At 49.2% G+C, this 22109-nt stretch overlaps 1 protein-coding gene across 27 annotated transcripts in view; it reads left to right on the forward strand.

Annotated features, from left to right (window-relative positions):
- The window catches only part of POU2F3 (POU class 2 homeobox 3), an 86573-nt gene that overhangs the window by 63341 nt on the left and 1123 nt on the right, over positions 1-22109 (forward strand). For 15 of the 27 annotated variants that reach the window (XM_081541559.1, XM_081541573.1, XM_081541580.1 and 12 more), the window contains 9 exons: positions 2006-2110; positions 3319-3421; positions 6439-6521; positions 9192-9374; positions 9783-9924; positions 11995-12131; positions 14264-14425; positions 20303-20369; positions 21628-21763. In XM_081541559.1, the coding sequence (XP_081397685.1) occupies positions 2006-2110; positions 3319-3421; positions 6439-6521; positions 9192-9374; positions 9783-9924; positions 11995-12131; positions 14264-14425; positions 20303-20369; positions 21628-21763 (1118 nt within the window). Of the gene's footprint in view, positions 1-2005; positions 2568-2868; positions 2874-3318; positions 3422-6438; positions 6522-9191; positions 9375-9782; positions 9925-11994; positions 12132-14263; positions 14426-20302; positions 20370-21627; positions 21764-22109 lie in introns of all 27 variants that reach the window. The other 12 variants (XM_081541568.1, XM_081541567.1, XM_081541571.1 and 9 more) reach the window with 4 other exon arrangements.

Consider the following 22109-nt stretch of genomic DNA (forward strand, 5'->3'; position numbering starts at 1 on the left):
AAGTTTCCAGAATAGTCTCCTTAGGTGAGGGAAGAGAGGAATGATGTGTAAAGACCATCCCTAAAAGGAGCATCTTCTTATCACTTTCGGTGCAAGCAGGGCTTCCTGGTACTGTTTAGATCTGCTTTATCTAAGAATGCTGCAGCAACCTGGAGAAGCGAAAGAAAAATCACGTAGAATGGGGAAACCAAGTCTCACAGAGATGAAATGATTGCTCAAGGTTGTGTTGTAAACTAGGGTCAGAGTTAGGACTAGAAACAGGTTCTAGCTCCCTGTTCGATGTTTTCCTCACTGTATCCCGATGGAGGATGGGGAGAGAGACTCTGTTTGTGTCTTTGATTCAGTTAACATGCATTTGGGTCCCACTAGGTACGAGGTACCATATTAGGACATGGGCTCCCCCCTTGGTCTGTGTCACTCATCAAGATCTTCCTAACTCTCCAGCCAAAGGGAATTCTTTCTTCAGTGATCCAAAGCACCATTTTCCCACAGCAGTTGAGCACAAGTAGAGCTGTTAGTCTGAACCTTTGACTTGTGTTAAACTAATGCAGACATGAAAGATTCCAGGATGTTCAGTGATATTCCCAGCATAGACCAAGAAAATGGTTTAAGCCAAGATTCCTATGGACAAGAGGTTCCAGCAGAGCCGTACCACCGCCCCCCCCCATGTCTTTTATAAGGTTCTGTCTAGATCCCAAGCTCCCTGGGATTGAATGAATTCAGAGTCCCTTGCATACTCCCTACCCACCCTCCACCCCAACAATGGAGTTTTTGAAAGGCTGCAAGAGGGTAGTTGTTCTCCAGGTGGGAGGAGGGGTGGGCACAGGTAGAACTTCCTGCCCTGCCCTTGGACACCTGGAAAACCCACAGGTGGGTGGTTGGTGCTGCCACTGAAGGGTGGTAGAGGCTGGAGAGAGTGTGGAAACCACCACAGGCCCCTCAGGCTGCAACTTCAGCAGTGACTGTGAGGGAGCATGTCCCCACCTGTAGGGAGACAGGCAAGGTCTGTCACCCAAGCTGCATGGCTAAATAAGCTGACTTCCAAAGCAACTCAGCTCACAGAGGGCAGGTTAGTGTAGAAAACAGGAGGAGATGGAGGGAAGCTGATTCCCAGACTTTGGGATTTTGTGGACCAGGGAAATAAAAAACAGAAAATAAGGGAGATTGGTAAAGAATTGCCTTTTCCTTTTTTTTTTTTTTTTTTAAACTTTATAAAGTGGAGAGTTTTAAAAATACCATTTAAGGGGCTTCCCTGGTGGCTCAGTGGTAAAGAATCCACCTGCCAATGCAGGAGACATGGGTTTGATCCCTGATCTGGGAAGATCCCACATGCTGTGAAGTAACTAAGCCCACCACAACTACTGAGCTCTCAAACTGCAACTACTGAAGCCTGTGAAGCCTGTGCACTCTAAAGCCCATGCTCCACAACAAGAGAGGCCCATGCACTGCATCTGGAGAGCAGCCCCCGCTCCCCACAACTAGAGAAAAACCTGCACAGCAGTGGGGACCCAGCTCAGCCGTAAATAAATAAATAAATAAATGAAATGAAATAAAAATGCCATTGAGGAGCACTATCATTTCCAAAAAGAAATTCTAACATGCCACCCTCAAGAAAAAAGGATATCATCTAACAATCTGAAAGAAATGTTTGAAGTTACTACAAAAATTCCTCATTTTTTGAGTTTTAGTGAGGAAGAACATTTGCTGTACGTATTGCTGTACATACCAGTACAGGCCATGGTGTTCAGGAGCAATCAATCCAGGTGGATCCCCCGTCTCGAGGACATTTACCCCTGAGAGCCTCTCAACCTCTGTCCCTCACCAGCTGCCCTGACCTAAAGGACTCACACAGGCAGGAAAATCAAGTTGCAGCCCAATAGGTGCTGAGCGAGTTCTTTGACTCTCAGGGCTTGTTGAACATCTGCCTCCGTCTTCTCTGAGTTTCCCCTTCCGTCTGCCTGAGGGGTCCTGAACTGATGCTTCTTCTCCCTGCCTCTGCTTACAGATTAAAACTGAAGACCTTAGCGACTCCCTGCAGCAGACTCTCTCTCATCGACCATGCCACCTGAGTCAAGGACCTGCCATGATGCCCGGAAACCAAATGTCTGGGGTAAATGCCAGCTCGAGTCGGGGAGCCCTAATAGTCTCAGTGGACCAGTGAGTTTCAGGCGAGCCTCCTGCAAAACACTTCACCTCTGGACCTGGCTCTCAGTGCATCCAGATCGGGCCAAAGAATCCCCTGCAGGGAAACTTGGATGTCTGAGATGGGGCTAGGGTTACCAGACAATCCTCAGAAAGATGAAGCCTCGCTACTTATGCAAGAGGGAGGTCTGCACCCCTCTGGGAGAAAAAGCAGCCTGTCTTGCCAAAATGATGGAGCTCGCAGCTGTGAGGCTGGGGTCTGCCAGCCATATTCAGTGGAGCCCCACGATGACAGCTTTGGTTACAGAGCACTTCTGTCCCCGCTAAGCCCATTCTCCTTCCTCAAGAGTTTGTCAAGCTAGAAGGAATAAAGAGGCTCCTGAAACAGTAATGACAAATGTCTGAGAAGGCTGGGTGTCCACAGGGTGAGTCTCTGCTTTGATATGGATTCCCCCAGGGAAGAAAGAGCCACCCCTTCCCTGGAAATATTTAAGGATAGAACATGCATTTATTCTTTCACTTCTTTTCAGCAAGGATTTACTAAGTCTTTTCTTTGTGCACAGACCTAAGCTCGGTCCTGTGGGGATCACAGACTCCCGTGGGTCCAGATCACAGAGGACTCCCAGGTCCCTGGATATTGGGACTGGTATTTCTCTTTGCAGGGACTAATGGGAGGAACCCCAAGGGGAAATGGACTTTCTGTTTCATCAAAGCGTTTTTATTAAGAGCAAGTAACAGGCCTCTTCCTCCAGGAATGGTTTAGACCCTGAAAACAGCCAAGATAAAAATGGCTTTTAGTATAATCAAATGGCATGAGATTAAAAAAAAATGTGGATTGCGTATCATTTCTAGGGTAAACCTCTGAGAGATGGGTAATACCCACAGTCTGTGTCCTCGGAGCATTATCAGTCTAGCTGGGAGACAATTCTGACACACACGAAAGTTAAATAACAAGGCAAGGTTAAGTAACAACAGGCTGCAAGGCACGGCTTGACTGAGGGCAGGCGGTGTACCAACAGCAGCATAAACGGGGTAGCTGCTATGTGCCAAATACAGGGACACACAGAGGCATAGGGCAAGCTCCCAGTGGATACCCTTGGGACAGACGGGCAGCGGGTGGATGGAGCCCACGCTCCCAGCTTGTAAATTCTATGATGTCTGTGTCTCCCCGCATAGGACATGGCCTCCCTCCACCCACTCCAGCAGCTCGTGCTGGTTCCCGGACACCTACAGTCTGTTTCCCAGTTCCTGCTATCTCAGACCCAGCCTGGGCAGCAAGGTGAGAACCCTGGGGGTTTTCTATATAGGCAAGGGTGGTAAAGGGCTACTCCTGCCTGCTGGGACCCAAGTGTGGGGTGTGGGTGACCAACTCATGTGCATGTGTGTGTGCTAAGTCACTTCAGTCATGTCTAGCTCTTGGCAACTCTCTGGAGAATCCATGGGATTCTCCAGGCAAGAATACTGGAGTGGGATGCAGTTCCCTTCTCCAGGGTAATCTTCTCCACTCAGGGGTCGAACCCAAGTCTCTTATGTCTCCTGCACTGGCAAGCGGGTTCTTTACCACTAGTGCCACATTAGGGTCAGTGGTATTAAGAGCGGCTTATCCAGCTCAGGGCCTGAGGAAGGGACCTGGTATTGCCCTTCAGGTTGAGAATCTTTCTCCTCTTCCCTCTCCCATCTTCCTTAATTTGATGACCAGTTGAGACCGAAGGTGAAGGGTGGCAGAGCCGGGGCAGAGCGAGGAAGGAGAAGCTCTTTGGGAAACGCAGTCCCAGTTCCTCGGAAACCTCCCCAGGACTCAGTATGTGGAAACAGACGCCCGCCCTCGGGGAGCTGGAATTCCGTTTGTGTGGGGCGGCAGCGCCACCCACCGGCTATGCAGAGCATTCACGGGTTTCCTCCCACGGAAAGTTCCTCGCAGAGAACTCCTCCTTGGCCAAGAACAAGCAGATTAGAATATTCACAGTAATAACTAACATTTCTTGAGGTTGATATGCCAGGAGTTCTGTGGAGGGATTTTTCTGACATCTTTAACAATAACCTCGAATGGTAGGTCACCAGTGTCACCTACTAGAAAGGTCACCTACTAGAAAGTTCTGTAACAGTCTGTCAGAAACCCATTTTTTTTGGCATTGCATGGTACTGCCTCGTCCTCTCCCGCCTCCACCAACTGGAGCTGAAAGTGATGAAGTCTAAGCTTCCCTCCATTGTTCAAATCCCAAAGAGAGGCTTTGGAGATCCAGAACCCAACGAAAACACAATCTTGCCTTCTGTCCTTAGCACCTGCCCCAGTGATAGGTACACTTAGGTTCCAAGTCATCTCAGAGTGTTATGATGATGATGAATGAGGACAAAGGTGAATCTGTGAGTCTCTGCATTCACTAAACAGTACACATCCTACTCCTGGCATAGGAAAGGGAAGATAACAGTTAATTCTCTTTCTTTTTGAAAAATGGTACTGTGAAACTGGCTCAGGCATATAACCAATGAAGCTAGTGTGTGACACAGAGGGGGAATACAGTTTAGTATCTGGAATCAGAAAAAGTCATTGGTTAAAAAAAGTCACTTACTAGCTGGGTCTCCTTGAGAACCTTACCTGACCTCTCTGAGATCCCTTTTTCTCCTCCCTAAAAATGGAATCATAGTAAAACTCTGCCTCACAAGGTTACTGAGAGTCATTTGAAATGATGCATGTGAGAGGGCTTTGTACATTTCAAAATGCAATGTAAATGTCAGATCACTATTAGTACTCATGCCTCTGACTCTCAGTACAGGGTTCCTTATAGGAGTTTCTTGCTTATGTATTTTTTTAACTTTATTATTATTTAAAAAAAAACACATTTTATTTTGTCTTGGGATATAGCCAGTTAACAATGTTATGATAGTTTCCGGTGAACAGTGAAGGGACTCAACCATACATACACATGTATCCATTCTCCCCTGAACTCCCCTCCCATCCAGGCTGCCACAAAACAATGAGCAGAGTACCCTGTGCTGTACAGTAGGTCCTTGTTAGGTATCCATTTTAAATACAGTGGTGTGTACATGTCCATCCCAAACTCCCTAGCTGTCCCTTCCCCCCCCCCCATTATTCCTCCAGCAACCATAAGTTTGTTCTCTAAGCCAGTGATCTCTTTCTGTTTTGTAAATAAGTTCATTTGTCTGGGGTAAATCATTTCTCTTCAGATTGCATATACAAAGGATGTCATAGGATATTTCTTCTCTATCTGACTTACTTCATTCAAAAAGACCATCTCTAGGTCCATCCATGTTGCTGCAAATTTGCCTATGTATTTTATTTTTCTTGCCTATGTATTTTAATAAGGAAAAATTAAGCCTTCAGGGTCTCTGTGGTCCCTAAGCTGTTCTGGGTCACTGATGTGTAGCATCTTTCATTCTGAAGAATACAGTGGTTAGCCTCAGTAGATGCTGCATATCAGTGACCCAGAACAGCTTAGGGACCACAGAGACCCCAAGGTTCTGCTCTGTGCTGAGTGCATGGGGTGACCTGCCCCGTCATGTGCTTTGGTAGTCAGATGGCTCCATTCCCATAATGAGAGTGACAGTTCCTGGCTGTGGCTCTTAGAGGGAGGCCATTGTCATGCCCACCAACCAAGCAGAGAGCTTCATGGACAGTTTTCCTGGAGCAAGAAGGAGGAAGCAGACCTCAGGCAGTGTGAACAAGCAGGTAGAGTCCATACCACCAGAGAGAGTTGCCAGAAGCTTGGCCTGGGCTCTTCCCTTCTCTCTCTTAGCCCTTCCTCCCAAGTGTATGGTGTCTGGGTCCTGCCAAGAGCCTCTGGCACTTGTCTGCTGCCCTTCAGAGCTGTATGGCTCCATTTCTTTGACCTGGCATCTTTGCAGATGTGGCTAGGCCTCTCTAGCCATCCCAGCTACTTCTGCAGGCAAAACGAAAACCTTCAGCCCCAGCTTGAATTCTGAGTAGTCACCCCCCTCATTTCCTTCCCACCTTGGGTTTCTTCAGGCCTGGTTATCAGATCCCAGAGCTGGTTTCCTTGACCCTCCTCAGCCTTTGTACCACTCCAGGCAGGCAGACAGGCAAGCAAAAGGACTGGTTTGGGGACTGCTGTTTACATCTGTTTATCCCCATGTCTGATTCGCCTCCACCTGTGTGTGGCAATCCTGACAGTGTCCGTGGGGGCCTCTCCTCGGGGCTCCAGGGGGGGTTGGGGGGATTAAGTAGCAGAGGTGTGGGGATGGTTATCAGGTAGAGCATGTCTTTCAGCTGGCCTGGATTTTATGCGTTTGTTGCTTTGTTCTTCCCTTTTCACCCAGGTCTGCAGCCAAATCTTCTCCCCTTTCCGCAGCAACAGAGCTCCCTCCTCCTCCCGCAGACGGGGCCTGGCCTGGCATCCCAGGTAAACATGCGTGCTCCTCCTGTCCCTCTAGGAACTTCTCAGCTCTTGATGGAGTTAAGCTCCTCCTGTCCCCTCTAGGAACTTCTCAGCTCTTGATGGGGTTAAGCTCCCTGGTTTCTCCCTCCGGGGAGAGGGAATAGCAAGGGATTGTCCCCATTGACACAGAGGGGGAAATTCAAGCCACAGTCAGAGGAAATGAGTGACCCAGTGTCGCTTGTGGAGCCAGAATTAGAAGCCAGAGATTCCAGCTCCTGGGCTAGCCTGCTCTGGACGCGGGCATTCCACTCCATCCCCAACCAGGCCCCTGCATCAGTCCTCTGCAGGGCTCAGCTAACTTTCCAGGGACACCAAGGTGACCACCAGCCATCCTGGTGCTCTCAAGTCCCAAGGGGGAGACCAGAGATCCACAGGCTTGATATCAGGAGAACACTAAGACAGGGTCTCTCATCTCTGGGCCTCTCTTAAGAATCGTTCTTTTGAGGGACTTCCCTGGTGGTCCAGGGAACCACCACCAGGGAACTCTGCGCTTCCACTGCAGGAAGCACAGGTTCGATCCCTAGTCAGGAAACAGATTTCATATGCCACGTGGCAGGGCCAAAAAAATAAAAAAAAAAACACAGCACTTGTTTGCCAGTGAGAAAAAAAGGCACTGCTTCCTCTGGCCAGAGGCAGCCTCACACCAGGGAATGTGGCTTGGCCAGAGCAGCTGGAGTTACATCAGAGCTGCCACCCCTCCCCTCATTTAGCTGCCCCCATGCAGTTAACCCCTGCACCATTGCATGAGATGGCTCTGCAGAATCCGACATGTAGAAGAGCTGGGAATGACTGCAGAGATCCTAAACCCTTTTCTGTGCTAATATCCCCACGGATTGCCCCTGGCTTTACAGTGCTAGAGTCCACTTAACTTCTGGAAGAGCCAAGGGTGCCACCTAGTGGCTAATAGAAACGAGGACACCGATGTCCTGAGCTCTCAGACCTCTTCCTTGCTACTAGCGGAATCTCATCCCCACAGACTTAGATCTGGAATAAATCTTAGAGGGTTCTGAATATCAACTCACGTGACTTATAACATAAGAGCCGAGCGAGACCAGAAGCAGAAGGACTGTTTGGAAGATTATTAAGATCATCCTGGGGCAGCAGTAAAGAGAGCTGCTTAGAGTGGTAGCAGTAAGGGTAGAGGATGAGATGGTTAGACAGCATCACTGACTCAATGGACATGAGTTTGAGCAAACTCCAAGAGACAGTGAAGGACAGGGAAGCCTGGTGTGCTGCAGTCCATGGGGTCGAAGAGTCAGACAGGACTGAGTAACTGAACAGCAACAAGTAAGGGCAGAAAGGAGGGGCTGACAGAGGATGTGGGGGAAGCTGACTCAAAGCAGTTCTGCAGCTGACTGGATGTGGAGGTGGGAGATAGGCTTTGTCCTGAGGATCTGGTCTGTGCCACCCAGTCCCCCACTGAAAAGGTTCAAAGCCTAATGGTTTCAAATCATTCTGTTCTAAAAGAACCTCCCTTGGGGAAAAGAGTCCTTAACTTTTCTCTGGTCATCACAAGGCTGCCTGTCTGAATAAGAAGCCTGAAGAAAAGACTAAAGTTAACCCAAGTCTCAGAAAAGAGTAAACTGGGAAGGAAGATAAAAGAGTGGACTTAGGCCACATCATCCACATGGGTAGCAGCCGCTGCCCTGGACACAAGCCCCTTAGGACCCCAAACCTGGGTTCCATTCCTTTTCCATGGACAAGTTGGATTTACTCCTGATCCCAAAAGACATAAATTGGATTCCAGGTGTAAGAGTCTGTTCCCTATGAAAATAAACTAAAGAAAGAATATCTCCTGACAGCCATGAAGGCGATCAAGGGGCACTGGGATAGCAGTGGAATACCTTTGATTAAAAAAAAAAAAAGCAGAAAGCAAAATATTCTCATGAAAGAAAATGATGGTTTAGAAAGTAAAATGGAGGTCACGAAAGTTTGGAATTTTATGGAAATTCCTTAAACATAATGAGTCTCAGATGCCCTCTGTTATCTTCAGTTAATGCCTGTTGAACACCTCAGTCACTTTGCTTTGTGGAAAAGAACAGACAAGACAAACAACCTTTTCCTTATCCCAGTTTGAGATTTGTTTTGGGGATCTTTGTAGACAACCCTGCTAACTCCTTTTACGGTGGAAAACTGAAAGGAGGAAGTTACCTGCTCAGAGTCAAACTGTGAGTCATAGACTAAAACCCAGAAAGGCCACTGCCCTGTCCCACACTCTTGCTGCCCCAGCTGCCCTGTCCCACACACTTTCTGCCCCAGCTGCTCCTGCTGGTCCCTTCATGTTGTTGTTTAGTCATGTCTGAGTGACCTCATGGGCTATAGCCCACCAGGCTTCTCTGTCCGTGGGATTTCCCAGGCAAGTATACTGGAGTGGGTTGCCATTTCCTTCTCTAAGGGATCTTCCCGACCCAGTAATCAAACCCGCATCTCCTGCATTGGCGGGGATTCTTTACCACTGAGCCACCAGGGAAGCCCAGTCCCTTCACAGAAACTCCAATTTCCACTTCCACAACACTGAGATAATAGGAATCCAACCTGTTAGCCTCTAAGCGGGCCTTTAGTGCAAAAAGCTCAGAGAATGCCATTTCATCTGTTGACTATTTGTGGGTGAGCCTGGTGTGTGTCTCCTCTTAGGCAGTTGGGCGCCCTGGGCTACCAGGATCTTCTTTAGAACCCCATCTGGAAGCATCTCAGCATCTCCCGGTGCCCAAGCATCTCCCCAGTGCTGGAGGATCTGATGAGCCCAGTGACCTGGAGGAGCTGGAGAAGTTTGCCAAGACCTTCAAGCAGAGGCGCATTAAGCTGGGCTTCACACAGGTTTGGTTTGGGACTGAGGAGGTGGAAGAACTTGGGCTGAGTGTGTAGAGACTGGACTTCCTAAGTGTAGGTTTAAGAGCTACTCAAGCTCATGGTGTTTGGGACAAACCCATTGTGCTCCTGTGTCCCCTAACAATGGGGCACAGTTGTCATTGGTAGGGAAGCCAGGGACCCTGCTGGTGGAGGGGGCGAGGAATGAGAGCCAGGCCAGGGGCAAGGCACAGACCACTCAGAGTCTAAAGAGAGAAGTAACTAGGTTTCCATCTTAGAGGAAGAAACCTGGAAGGGAGCCAGAGTGATGAGTGAGAGCTCGAAAGGTGTGGCGAGGAGCTAGGATGGTGGGGGATGTGGACAAAGGGGAGAAGGGACCTGTCAATCAAGTTCCTTCTTCTCCACCCCCACGTGCAGGGAGATGTGGGTCTGGCCATGGGAAAGCTGTATGGTAACGACTTCAGCCAGACAACTATCTCACGGTTTGAGGCCCTCAATCTGAGCTTCAAGAACATGTGCAAGCTCAAGCCGCTGCTGGAGAAGTGGCTGAACGATGCAGGTAGGCCTTGGGGACATGATGATGGATGGTGCCTTAGAGCAGTGGTCCCCAGCCTTTCAGGCTCCAGGGACTGGTTTTCATGGAAGACAAATTTTCACAGACCCAGGCTTGGGGAGTAGTTTCAGGATGATTCAAGTGCATTACATTTATTGTGCACTTTATTTCTATTATTATTACATCAGCTCCACCTCAGATCATCAGGCATTAGATCCCAGAGGTGGGGGACCCCTGCCTTAGGAGGTCTTCAGAAAGGGGCTGGTAACTGGTCTATGCTGGGGCTTTCAGTGGTCAATGCACAGGGCCCTTTCCTCTCCTCCTGAGTCTGGAACCAACAGAAAAATAAGACACCAGAGACAGGCTAATAGAGATGAAGATGTCAGCTTCATTATGGAAAAAGCCGTGGAGGATATGGCTCTAGGTCTGTGGCCATAAAGACTTGCCCCATTTTATTCCCTACTCCAAACCTGCCTGGCTTCACCATAGGACTGCTCACCAGAGACAAAGGTGGGGTCTGCAGAGCCAACACATCCAGACTACTGTCTGGACTGGGTCTAGGGCAGGGGGATAGGGAAGGGGGTTCTTCAGGGTCTCATGGCTGGGAGGAGGCAGCAACAGGCACAACAAAAGATCTTTATCTGGCAAATTCTTGAGTAGGTTTTCAGAGGGCAGGAAGTTACTGAGAGCTAGACTGATTGGGAAAGTGTTCCAGCAGGAGTGGGGTTTGCAGGAGGATTCAGTCAGGCGTGGTGGCCATGGAGGCAATTCCAGGAGGCCCAGGGTATAAGCCAAGGGCAAAACATTTGGAATAATGAATGGAAGAGTTTGGTGTCAGGGAACAGCTTGGGGCAGGGTTCTTAACTACACATTAGCAGTATCTTGGGACAGATAGTACTTTTTCATGGAGGCCTCTGTCCCATGAATTATAGGCTATTTAGCAGCATCTTGGTCTCTACACACTAGATGCCTGTCCCCTGCTGTAACATCCAAAATGTCACCAGATAGTGCCAGATGTCCCCGAGGGAAGGGTGAAGGTAGTACAAAATCATCCCAGGGTGAGAACCACTGGTCTCGGTGGAGAGGGAGTAGCAGAGTCAGTTATGGGGCTGGGCTCTAGTCTGTAGATAGTGCGGGTTAATGGTTACTATGGGGCTTCCCTGGTGGCTCAGATGGTAAAGATTCTGCCTGCAGTGTAGGAGACTCGGGTTTGATCCCTGGGTCATGAAGATCCCCTGGAGAAGGGAATGGCAACCCACTCCAGTATTCTTGCCTGGAGAATCCCATGGACAGAGGAGCCTGGTGGGCTATAGTCCATGGGGTCACAAGGAGTCAGACACGACTGAGTGACTAACACCTCACTTCCCAGTGGTTACTATGGAGAAAGAGGAGAGTGGGAGATGGGCAGCCAAGGCTGTGACCCTCTCGGAAGTCCCTCCACATGGAAACAAGGGAGGGGGTAAGGAAGGGTCCCCACCAGGCTGTCCCTTTGGCAGGTTTTATTGAGGCGCTGAACTGAGAGAGATGACCAGACAGTCTTAGGATCTTTGGGAAAGGACCTTGCAGATCTCTTCTAGCGTGACTCCCTGTCTGTGCCTGAATGCTTCCAGAAGGCCCTCCCAGTCGACCCCTCACACCACCTCAGCTGCAGCACTCACGCTGCAAAGGAAGTGGCCCCACACCAGCCTCCAGCCGCCAAGGGCCATCACTTTTAGCTCAAAACCCCAGTTCCCATTTCCCTCAGGATTCACATCCAGGCCTCCTTGTAAAAGACAGACCCGTGAGTGCCACTTGGAGCCCTGCCCTCACCCACTCACACCCACACATGCCGCTGATGTCTGGGTGTCCCTGAACCATGACCGCAAACACTGGAGGCACCAAGGTGGGAGGCGTGGAGGACCTTTGCCCGGAGCAGCAAGGAGAAGCGGGATTCTCAGGCTGTTCCTGCTCCCCGGTGTGGGGGAGGGGCCGCGGACCTGCTGGGGAAGGGTCATGGGGCCTCAGGTCCAGGGAGACAGAGCCTGCACTGGCTGCCTTCCCCTCTCTGAGCCTCCTCTCCTCTCCCGCTCCGCACAGAGTCCTCCCCGTCGGACCCCTCCATCAGCACCCCCAACTCTTACCCCGCCCTCAGCGAGGTGTTCGGGAGGAAGAGGAAGAAGCGGACCAGCATCGAGACCAACATCCGTCTGACTCTGGAGAAGAGATTTCAAGATGTGAGCAGCTCCTTGGGGTGGGGGCAAGTGGGCTGACGCACAGGAGGGTGAGCACACACGTACAGGTCCCTCGGCACCACCCCCGACTCTCCCAACACCTGCCCTGGGAAAGAGTCAGAAAACAAAGACCTGCTCCTTCTCCAGGCGCCCAGGTGTTTGAGCGACAGGCTAGGTTCCAGAAACTTCCTCTCCCAGGGACCCTGCTGGCTCTGACCTCTATTTGGCACCCATGATCCCTCCAGCCGAAAGATTTTGACTGGGACCTAGAATCTTAGTGGAGAGGGTATCTTTGTATCCAATTGAGATAAAGGAAGCAAAGCCAGGACATTGTATATATATTCTTTACCTTCCTCACATTACTTTGTACTTTTCAAATTATATACATAAAATAAATACTCATTGTAAAGAATTTGGAAAATGCAGGGAAGTAGGAAAAAAATTCACCATCAAATGTCATCTATGTATGTCCTTGTATTTCTTTCTTCTGCGTACACTTGCTTGCCTGATGGCTCGGACGGTAAAGAATCTGCCTGCAATGCAGGAAACCTGGGTTTGATCCCTGGGTTGGGAAGATCCCCTGGAGAAGGAGATGACAACCCACTCCAGCATTCTTGCCTGGAGAATTCCATGGACAGAGGAGCCTGACAGGCTACAGTCCAGGGAGTTGTAAAGAATCAGACATGACTGAGCGACTAACACTTTCATTTCACATACACTTAAATATTTGTGATCATATTCAGTTCAGTTCAGTCGCTCAGTCGTGTCCGACTCTTTGCGACCCCATGAATTGCAGTACGCCAGGCCTCCCTGTCCATCACCAACTCCCGGAGTCTACCCAAACCCACCATATTACATACACACATTGTTTTGAACTTGCAGCAAAAGTGTTTTCTGGAGCCAATATGTGGAAGCTAATGATACCAGTTATGTACCCCGTGGGAGCTGGGTAAGAGAAGATGGATAAACATGTGTGGCCTAAAGAGCCTTTAAAAAGGGTCTCTTAGGGACCAGCCTCCAGAGTTTCCATCCACACCACTCAGGTCCCTCAAGGATGTGCCCGTGGCCTAGTTCCGCCTTGCAGGCCCCAGGTCTCCAGGTCTGCTGCCTCCCCAGCAGATTCCCCCACGCATGTGACTGAGGACTTGATGGCTGCATCCTGCTGGCAGGATGATGAAAGTTGGCTTTTCCTTTTGCTGAAGTTCCTCAGAGCAGCAAGAGTAAGGGAGGCTGTAGAAAGGAGAGAAAGGGAGCTAAGATCAAAGATTGAGTTGGGGGTGGAAGCAGTCAAAACAAAGGAGTGAAAAAATATATATACATTTTGAGTGTGTATACAAATGTATGGGCTTCCCTGATGGCTCAGTGGGAAAGAATCCACCTGCCAATGCAGGAGACATAAGAGATGCAGGTTCAGTCCCTGGGTTGGGAAGATCCCATGGAGAAGGAAACGGTAACCCACTCCAGTACTCTTGCCTGGGAAATTCCATGGACAGAAGAGCCTGGCAGGCTACAGTCCATGGAGCTGCAAAAAATCAGACGCTACTTATCCACTAGCGCACACACACACACACACACACACACACACACACACACACACACACACACACACACACACACTCATCTCCTCTATAGTCTTGATGGGTCCACATGTTTTAACTCTATCATTTCCTATTCTGAGGTAGGCAGGAAGAAACCAGCTGAGAGAAGTTTTCCTCAGATTATGAGGAAAGAGGGCAACATAGGTTCTAGGGATTCAGCCTGCCCTACCAAGCTCATCAGCTTCTTTTTTCAGAACTTCTCCTGGAGAAGAAGTGAGACAAGAGCCTCCACCCTGGGTCAGGCCCTGCACTTGGCAGCTGACACACATTTGCTCCTTCAGTCTTCACAATAATCCTGTACAGTAGTCATTATTACTCTGCTTTCGTAGATGGTAAAACTGACGCTCAGAGAGGTTTGGAAAATTTCCTGAGGCTACAGAGTAAAGGCTAAAATCCCTATTCCATCTTAGGTCTGATTCTAAAGCTTTTGCTCCATCTATTGTTCTATCCTGCTTCCTGGAACGTCTCTCCCCCACCTTCGATTCTTGGTCCTGTTCCCTTCGCCACCTGATGACTCTGTCCCTTTGGTTTCTGTAGAACCCCAAACCCAGCTCTGAGGAGATCTCCATGATTGCAGAGCAGTTGTCCATGGAGAAGGAGGTGGTGAGGGTCTGGTTCTGCAACCGACGACAAAAGGAGAAGAGAATCAACTGCCCCGTGGCCACACCCATCAAATCACCCCTGTACAGTTCCCGGCTGGTGAGTGGCCGGGAGCCAAACTGCCTGCCAAGTATTGGGGGGGATGAAGCCTGGAGGGCCAAGAGTCTTCCCCATCCTAAGGAAGATGGGAGTGGGGGAGTATGGAGTAAATAAATAAGCAAAGAGATGCTATATATCAAATATATATAATATAGAGTAAAGAAGAATAAGGGGATAGAAAGTGATTGTAAGGAGCTGGTGTTTCAGTAGAGGGGTGAGAGAAGGCCTCTCTGATAAAGTAAGCTTTTAGCAGGGACCTAAGTATTGAAAGGGAATGAAATATAAATATCTGGAGGAAAGAGTTGTTCCAGGTGGTGGGACCAGAAAATGAGAAGACCTGGCATGTTTGAGGAACAGCAAGGAAGTCAGTGTCACCAGAGCAGAGCAAGGAAGGAGGTGAGGAGTGGGAGATGAAGTCAGAGAAGTAACAGGGAAGTAACAGGAAGCCATTCACCAAGGAAAGGTCTCAGAGGCCATCAAAAGGACCCTGGCTTTCAGCTTAAGTGAAATAAAACACCCCTGGAGAGCTGCCACAGGCTGCCATTTGGAGATTAATCTGTGTGGAAGCAGGATACCACCTGAGAGATTACAACAATCAGGCTTCGAGGGGTGGAGGCTTGGGCTGGGGTGGAGGGCATGGTGGTGGGGAGATGTGGTTGGATTCTAAATGGATTTCCACCAGGAAGCCAACAATATGTGCTGTTAGCTCAGACAGGGAGTATGAAAAATGAGACTCAGATGACCTCAACGGTTCTGACCTGAGCAACAGATTGGAAGGTGTTGCCATTTTTTGAGATCATAAAGACTGTAGAGGAACAGGTTTGGGCGGGGGGAGGAATTTAGAGCTGGTTATATTAAGGTAGACTTAACATCCTACGCATCCAAGAGAAAGTGTCAAGTAGATGGTTATATCTAGGAATCTAGAATGCAAGGGGAGAAGTCAGGGCTGGGAGTAATTTGAAGTTCAGGCAGACTGGGAGGCCTGGAGGGTAGGAAATATCTTCTCCATCCCTGGGATTGATGACGGCTGAAGATTAAGGGAGATGTCCCCATGGTTTTAGCACTCAAGGGTGGTTGAAATCCAGCCTCGTCCTGGCATATTTCATAAAGGTATACTACTGTTTATTCTTTCACCAAACGTTGATCAACCACCTACTATGTATTGTTCTTTTTACCGAGTGCTGGGGATACACAAATAAATAATATTTGCCCCCTGTCCCAGAGGACCTCACTGCCTAGCAGAGGAGACAGACAAATAAACAAATGACAAACAACATGATGGTTTCTCTCAGAGAATTTAGGAGTAGCAGCTAACAAAGCCTTGGGGGATGGTGGTTAGGGAAGGCTTCCCCAAGGAGATAATTAATACCTGAGCTGAGTCTAAAAAGACAAGAAGGAGTGAAGAGGCAAGTAAGTGTGTAGGGGGTAGAGTCCCCAGAGGAGAAAGTAGGAGAACCATGGTGCAGTGGTGTGGAGCAGGGTGAAGAGGGCGCGTGCACGGAACAGCAGGTGGTTCCATGTGGAGGACTGTTGACAGATAAGACTGCATAGATCAGCAAGGGCCAGATGGAAGGGATTGTGGGCAGGGCTAAGGAACGTGAAGGCTTGGGGAATTGCTGACGGATTTGAAGCAGGGCACTGGCATGATCAAATTTGGTTTTTAGAACCATCACTCTGACCGCAGTCATAGAGGGTGGCTTGAGAGGCACCAGGTTTGGTTTCAGAGATGAGTTAGATGTGACTGCAGTTATCCAGTAAAGACATGATGAGGGCTGAAGCAAAGCCATTTGGTAAGAATGAGGGGGATGGGAGAGAGTCACAAGATAATTAGAAGGTAGAATTATTAGGTCTTGGTTAATGACTTGAAAACTGGGTAGGGGCAGGGAGAACCATAAAGGGAAGAGAGTACTCTGGGATGCCTCTCTGCATTCAGGCTGGACTGACTGGGTAGAAGTTGGTGCCGATGATGGAACAATTATACATAGGGGAGGAGCTGGCTTAGGAGTAGGAAAAAATGATTTCAGTTTCTTTTGTTTTTTTTCATCTGGCTGTGCTGAGTCTTAGTTGCAGCATGTGGGATCTAGTTCCCTAACCAGAGATCAAACCCTGGGCCCCTTGCATTGGGAGCACAGAGTCTTAGCTACTGGAGCTCCAGGGAAGTCCCGATTTTAGTTCTTTACATTATTATGATATACAGTAAGGCCTATGGGTCACCCAAGTAGGGAAGTCCCTGGGCACTTGGCATAATGGGTCTGGAGTTCAGAAGGAGAAACCAGGATAGAGAAGTGAGCTGGGGAGTCATAAGCACACAGGTGGTGGTTGGAATCCTGGGTCAGGAGGGTCTTACCTGTGTAATTTGTACAGAAGAAGCAAAGAAGAGAGTTGAAATCCCAACCCTGGGAAACACCAGCATTTGAGGGCTGGGCAAAGGAAGAGGACCAAGGGGAGAAAATGAGAAGGTGGAGCCAGAAAAGGCAAGAAATTGAAATGAAGTGGGTGAAGCAGCTGTAAGGAGCCCTGAAGGATTGTCATGGGAACACCAGTGAAAGACCCCCAAATCAGGATGGGATGCAGGAGGGCCGACTCCCTAATTTGTTTGGAGAATAGGTTGGGAGTTCATAAAAAGAACAGCATAGCCGGCAGAAGGAATAGTCTGTGAGAGGCATCGAATTCTAAAACAACATGATGCATCTGGGGAACAACAAGCTTTTTGTTCTGGCTGAGGCTAAGGGTTTAGGCCTAAGACAGAGAGGTTGATGAAAGCTGGATCATGGTGGGCCATGGATGCTCAATTACCCTCGAAGCTATGAGGAACCATTGACAATTTGAAGTTGGAGACAATATGATGTTCACTGACCATTCATTTCTTAAATATTTATTGAGCACACACCATCTATTTGGCACTGAGATGTGGCAGTGCATAGGATCGTTATTGGTGATCTCTGCTTAGAGTCTAGCAAGGAAAACAGACATTAAACAAAATGCAATTTGTGATGAAGCCTCCAGAGAAGGTGTGTGGGTATTTGAGGGACCAATGCTAGTCCAGGTATCGGGGGCTTCTCTTTGGAATGATGGTCAAGTTGATGGCAGAAGAAAGAGTAGACTCGAATAGGGTAAAGGTCTGAGTTGGAGGTGGGGAAGGGGAGCAGGATGGCAGGGCAGAGGGAGTGCTGGGAAGAACATTCCCTGCAGAGGAAACAGAGTGTGCAAAGGCCCTGAGGCTGGGGTGGGCAGGGAGAGGAAGCACAGAAGTTGGAATGGAACACAGGGAGGGAGAGAGTGTATGAATGAGGAGGCTGGAGCAGTAGGCAGGTTAGATCCTATAGGGCATTGTAGGCCACATGAAGGAAACCAAACCATGCCATAAGAGATTCGGAATCTTTAAAGATGGGGCTTTGTCTAGAATAGTTGGGAGGTAGCTATCACCTTGGTTCAATCCGAGCTGGGGACACCAGTGTGGAGAAAAGAAATGGGAAGCGTGGAAGAGCCATAAAGGAGCATCATGTGTTCTCATCGTGCACTGGATGCTGAGCATCTGCCAAGTTCTGGGTGCTGCAGCAGACACTGAGGATCCAGCAGGGGACCACACAGGCATCACACTCCCCTCATGAAGTCTCCAGCCTAGTCAGGGAGAAAGATGTTAAATAAATAGTCACAGTAATACTTGTGGTCAATGCTAAAGGAAAACAACCCTGAATATTCATTGGAAGGACTGATGCTGAAGCTCCAATACTTTGACCACCTGATTCGAAGAGCAGACTCATTGGAAAAGACCTGATTCTGGGAAAGATTGAAGGCAGGAGGAGAAGCTGGTAGCTGAGGATGAGGATGGCATCACTGACTCAATGGACATGAATTTGAGCAAATTCTAGGAGATAGTGAAGGACAGAGGAGCCTGGCATGCTATACAGTCTATGGGGTCACAAAGAGGCAGACATGCCCGAGCGACTGAACAACAATACTTGTGACATCCTGAAGGAAGAGGGTAGAGAAAATGCTCTAGTCCAGTCTTCTCCTCAGGTCTCACTGGGATACTCTCCTTGGGACTGGGACATAGTTTCTTCTACTTCCGGTGTGAAATAATCTCCAAGATATACTGTAAGCAAAAAAAAAGAAGAAGAAGAAAGCAAGCAAAAAAGGCAAAATTATTCAGAGCAGTGTGGGCAGAATGCTACTATTTATATAAAAAACTTAAAGGCAGAGTCCTATCTCTGCTTGCACATGTACAGCCTGTCTCTAGATAGAAGAGATGAAGCTGGTTGTGGTGACTAAATAATTATTTATTTAAAAACAACAACAAATGTCTTAGGGTGTGGCAGCAGAGGGGGTGGAGGAAAAGAGGGAGGGAGATTATTGATAGTATCTCTCACCACGCTGCCCCACACCTGTCTCCACCCTTCATGGGCCCCCAGCCTACTAAAGAGGCTCCTTGTGAAAGGGCAGGTCAATGAAAGCAGCAGAACCATTGCTAATTGATTAGGAAATGAGTACATGCTGCATCCTGTTGGCACAGGATGTTCCAAACTAGGGGAGGGCAGGGGTGCCCAGTCACAGCTCCCTGAGCAGAACCTCCCCGCGAGGTCCTGGGTGGAGGCTGATCCGAGTGTCCCAGGACAGCATGAGAAGATGAAGGGGGAGGAAAAGTATGCCGAGTTCAGCTCCAATGAAGAGGTAAACAGCAGCTCAAGACACACAAGAGTTGACAGCTTCTGCAGGAAGGCATGGGACTAACATTTAACAAGCTGGGTACTTTTTGCCAGGCATTGAGTTAGAAGCTTAATGGACATTATCTCATTAAACCGTAATTAAAAGAAAATATGAGGGAGGTGTTACTGCTGTTTTACGGATGAGAAAACCAAATCTCAGCGGGGTTAAGTAACGTGCCCCAGCTACACAGATAGTGGTGGAGCCAGGCCTCACTCCCAGATCTGTCAGGCCCTCGTGTCTATTTAGGATAGTAATACTGAAGGTAGGGATTCCTGGACTGTGTGGGAAGGTTAAGCTGCAGTATCTTAGGTCCCCTCCCAGAACAGAGTTGATGATGCTGTGAGGTCTCTAGGGCGAGATGCAAAGCTTCAGAGACCTCACACAGTTCATCTCCTCCAAGAACCTCCGGAGAGTGGATGGTCCACTCATGCATCAAGATGTGAAGCCTGTGACAGGATGGTCAGGGCTGAGCTCTCCTGCCCAAGCAAATGCAGGGGTCTTAAAAATAAAAAACAAGCATTTCCATTATTCTTTTTTTAATGTTTATTTATTGGGCTGCATTAGATCTTAGTTACAGCATGCAGGATCTTCATTGATCATGTGGCATCTTTGAGGCAGTGTGAGGGCTCAATAGGTGCAGCACATGGGCTTAGCTGCCCCGTGGCATATGGGATCTCAGTTCCCAAACCAGGGACCAAACCTGCATCCCCTGCATTGGAAGGTGGATTCTTAACCACTGGATCCCCAGGGAAGTTCCCACAGGGATCTTTTAAGAAGAAAGAAGGGAGTGGAAATAAAGCAGCTATCCAGCAGTGTTGGCCACAGCAGCATCCTGGAGGCATGCTCCTCTCCTCACCAGAGCATCTGAGCAAAGGCCTCTTTGGTCTGGCGGTGCCCAAACAGCCTTGCCAGGGGTCTCACTGCAGGGAGGGCCAGGCCTGGGGTCCACAGGGAGTGGCAGGAGCAGGGCAGAGCCGGAGCTGGGTGGGGTACATGGTCCAGAGCCTTTCCTGTGACACAGAGCACAGGGCATCAGTTTGGGATTAGGAAACCATCCAGGAAGTGGAGCCCTAGTCTCTGTGGAGTCTAGGGCCCAGCACCCTGGGAGAAACTCCAGAAGATGGAGGCAGAAGCAGAAGAGAACATTTACAAGCTTCTCTCACCTTTCAGGTGTCTCCCTCTGGATCTCTGGGCCCCCTCTCTGTCCCTCCAGTCCACAGCACCATGCCTGGAACAGGTGAGCTCTAAAACTAAGGTCTACTAGCATTCTTTTAGATAATGGGATAACAGAACTGCAAAATACTGACCTAAGTCAGTCCAGTTTAGTTGCTCAGTTGTGTCCAACTCTTTGTGACCCCATGGACTGCAGCACGCCAGGCTTCCCTGTCCATCACCAACTCCCAAAGCTTGCTCAAACTCATGTCCTTCGAGTCGGTGATGGCATCCAACCATCTCATCCTCAGTATTCCCAAAATGTGTTTCAGAAGATGTTAACATTTTTTTTCTAGGAGGAAAAGTCTTCCGTGATCAAGTAAGTTTGGGGAATGCTGAGTAGGTAAAGTTTGAACAAGTGTTTTTGTTTTAATTGCCGCACTTCTCAGCCAACTTTATGTACAAATGCCTTATACATAAAAATGTGCTGAACAGAAGGCAAGGTTTTCTAAACCAATTTTCTATAGGACTCTACTTTTCAAAAAGTATTTCAAAGCATTTCAAAGAACTTGATAGGGTGACCATATGTCTGGATTTGCCCAGGACAGCCCCAGTATCTGATGGTCCCCTGTATGGACGTCATTATCAATACTATTGCCTTCGACCCTTCAAAGCATCTTAGCTTGGAGGATGAAATCTATGTCACCTTATCCACAGAATGCTGTTTGGGAAACTCAAATGCAGGAGCTCAGTTTTATCCAGATTTGCTATATTACAGAGGTCACAAAGGGGTTTCAGGGAAGTGAAGCAAGTTGCCACAGGCCACAGAGCTCTTTAGTGGATGGCCAGGACTCCTCCCGTGCTCTTTCTGGAAGACCACGTACCATGTGGAGATGGGAACCCCAGAGAGGCTGGCCATCTTGACCTGTGCTCTCAGCTTCTCTTTTCCTCCCTGAGCATTCTCCCTTCTCTCCTCCTCGCTTCCTTCCCGAAGATTCTGGTTCTCTTTCTCATCCTGCCCCTGGGTCCCAGGCTGGATATACCCAGTCCAAGGTGTGCCCTTGGAATGAGATGGTTTTGGCATCCATCCTTCCTGTGTTTGGCAAGTCTTGGACTTGTGGAACCAGCCATGCCACTCTCAGGGCCTGGGCCGAGGAGAAGTGTGTACGATGCGGGCCCCTCTGGGGCTGGGTGTTGATGCTACCATGATAGGAGGTGGGCAGATGGGGGGGGTGGAGTAGGGAGAGGGTGAGACCCCTTGGGGGATATGTGCCTGAAGGTCATGAGGTCCCCGGATCCAGCCTCATTAATTCCCCCTTGTTTCTGCCTCTCCTCATGCTCAGTAACGTCATCCTGTTCCCCTGGGAACAACAGCAGGCCATCCTCCCCCAGCTCGGGACTCCAGGCCAGCAGCCCCACTGCATCTCAAAATAACTCCAAAGTGGCTGTGAACTCCTCCTCCAGTTTTAACTCTTCAGGGTAAGGCAGAGGGAAGAGCACACCGAGACACTTCCGCCAGGGCCGAGGGACACGTGAGAAGCTGCGTCTTGGGGTCAACACCTTGGGGAAGAAGGCTTGTCATGGGGGAGGCAGGGAGGGGGCAGGGTGGCGAGCCAGACTGGACTCTATCCCTTGGGAGTGGGATTTTAAAGAGAAGCCTCAGCCAGTCCTGGCAAGGAGCTGATGTCAACAAAGCCAAAATTTCCATCCTCACTGGGAGGATGGAAATTTCCAAACACTCCTGTCAGAAAGGGCCAGGTCCTTCACTGGGCTTCAGAGAACTCCCCTTCATGCCAGTTCCAGCTGCAATGGGGGTGTTCTGCCC

Source organism: Giraffa tippelskirchi, chromosome 11 (genome assembly GCF_054371585.1).
Source record: "Giraffa tippelskirchi isolate mGirTip1 chromosome 11, T2T-mGirTip1v1.2.pri, whole genome shotgun sequence".
NCBI classification, from domain to species: domain Eukaryota; kingdom Metazoa; phylum Chordata; class Mammalia; order Artiodactyla; family Giraffidae; genus Giraffa; species Giraffa tippelskirchi.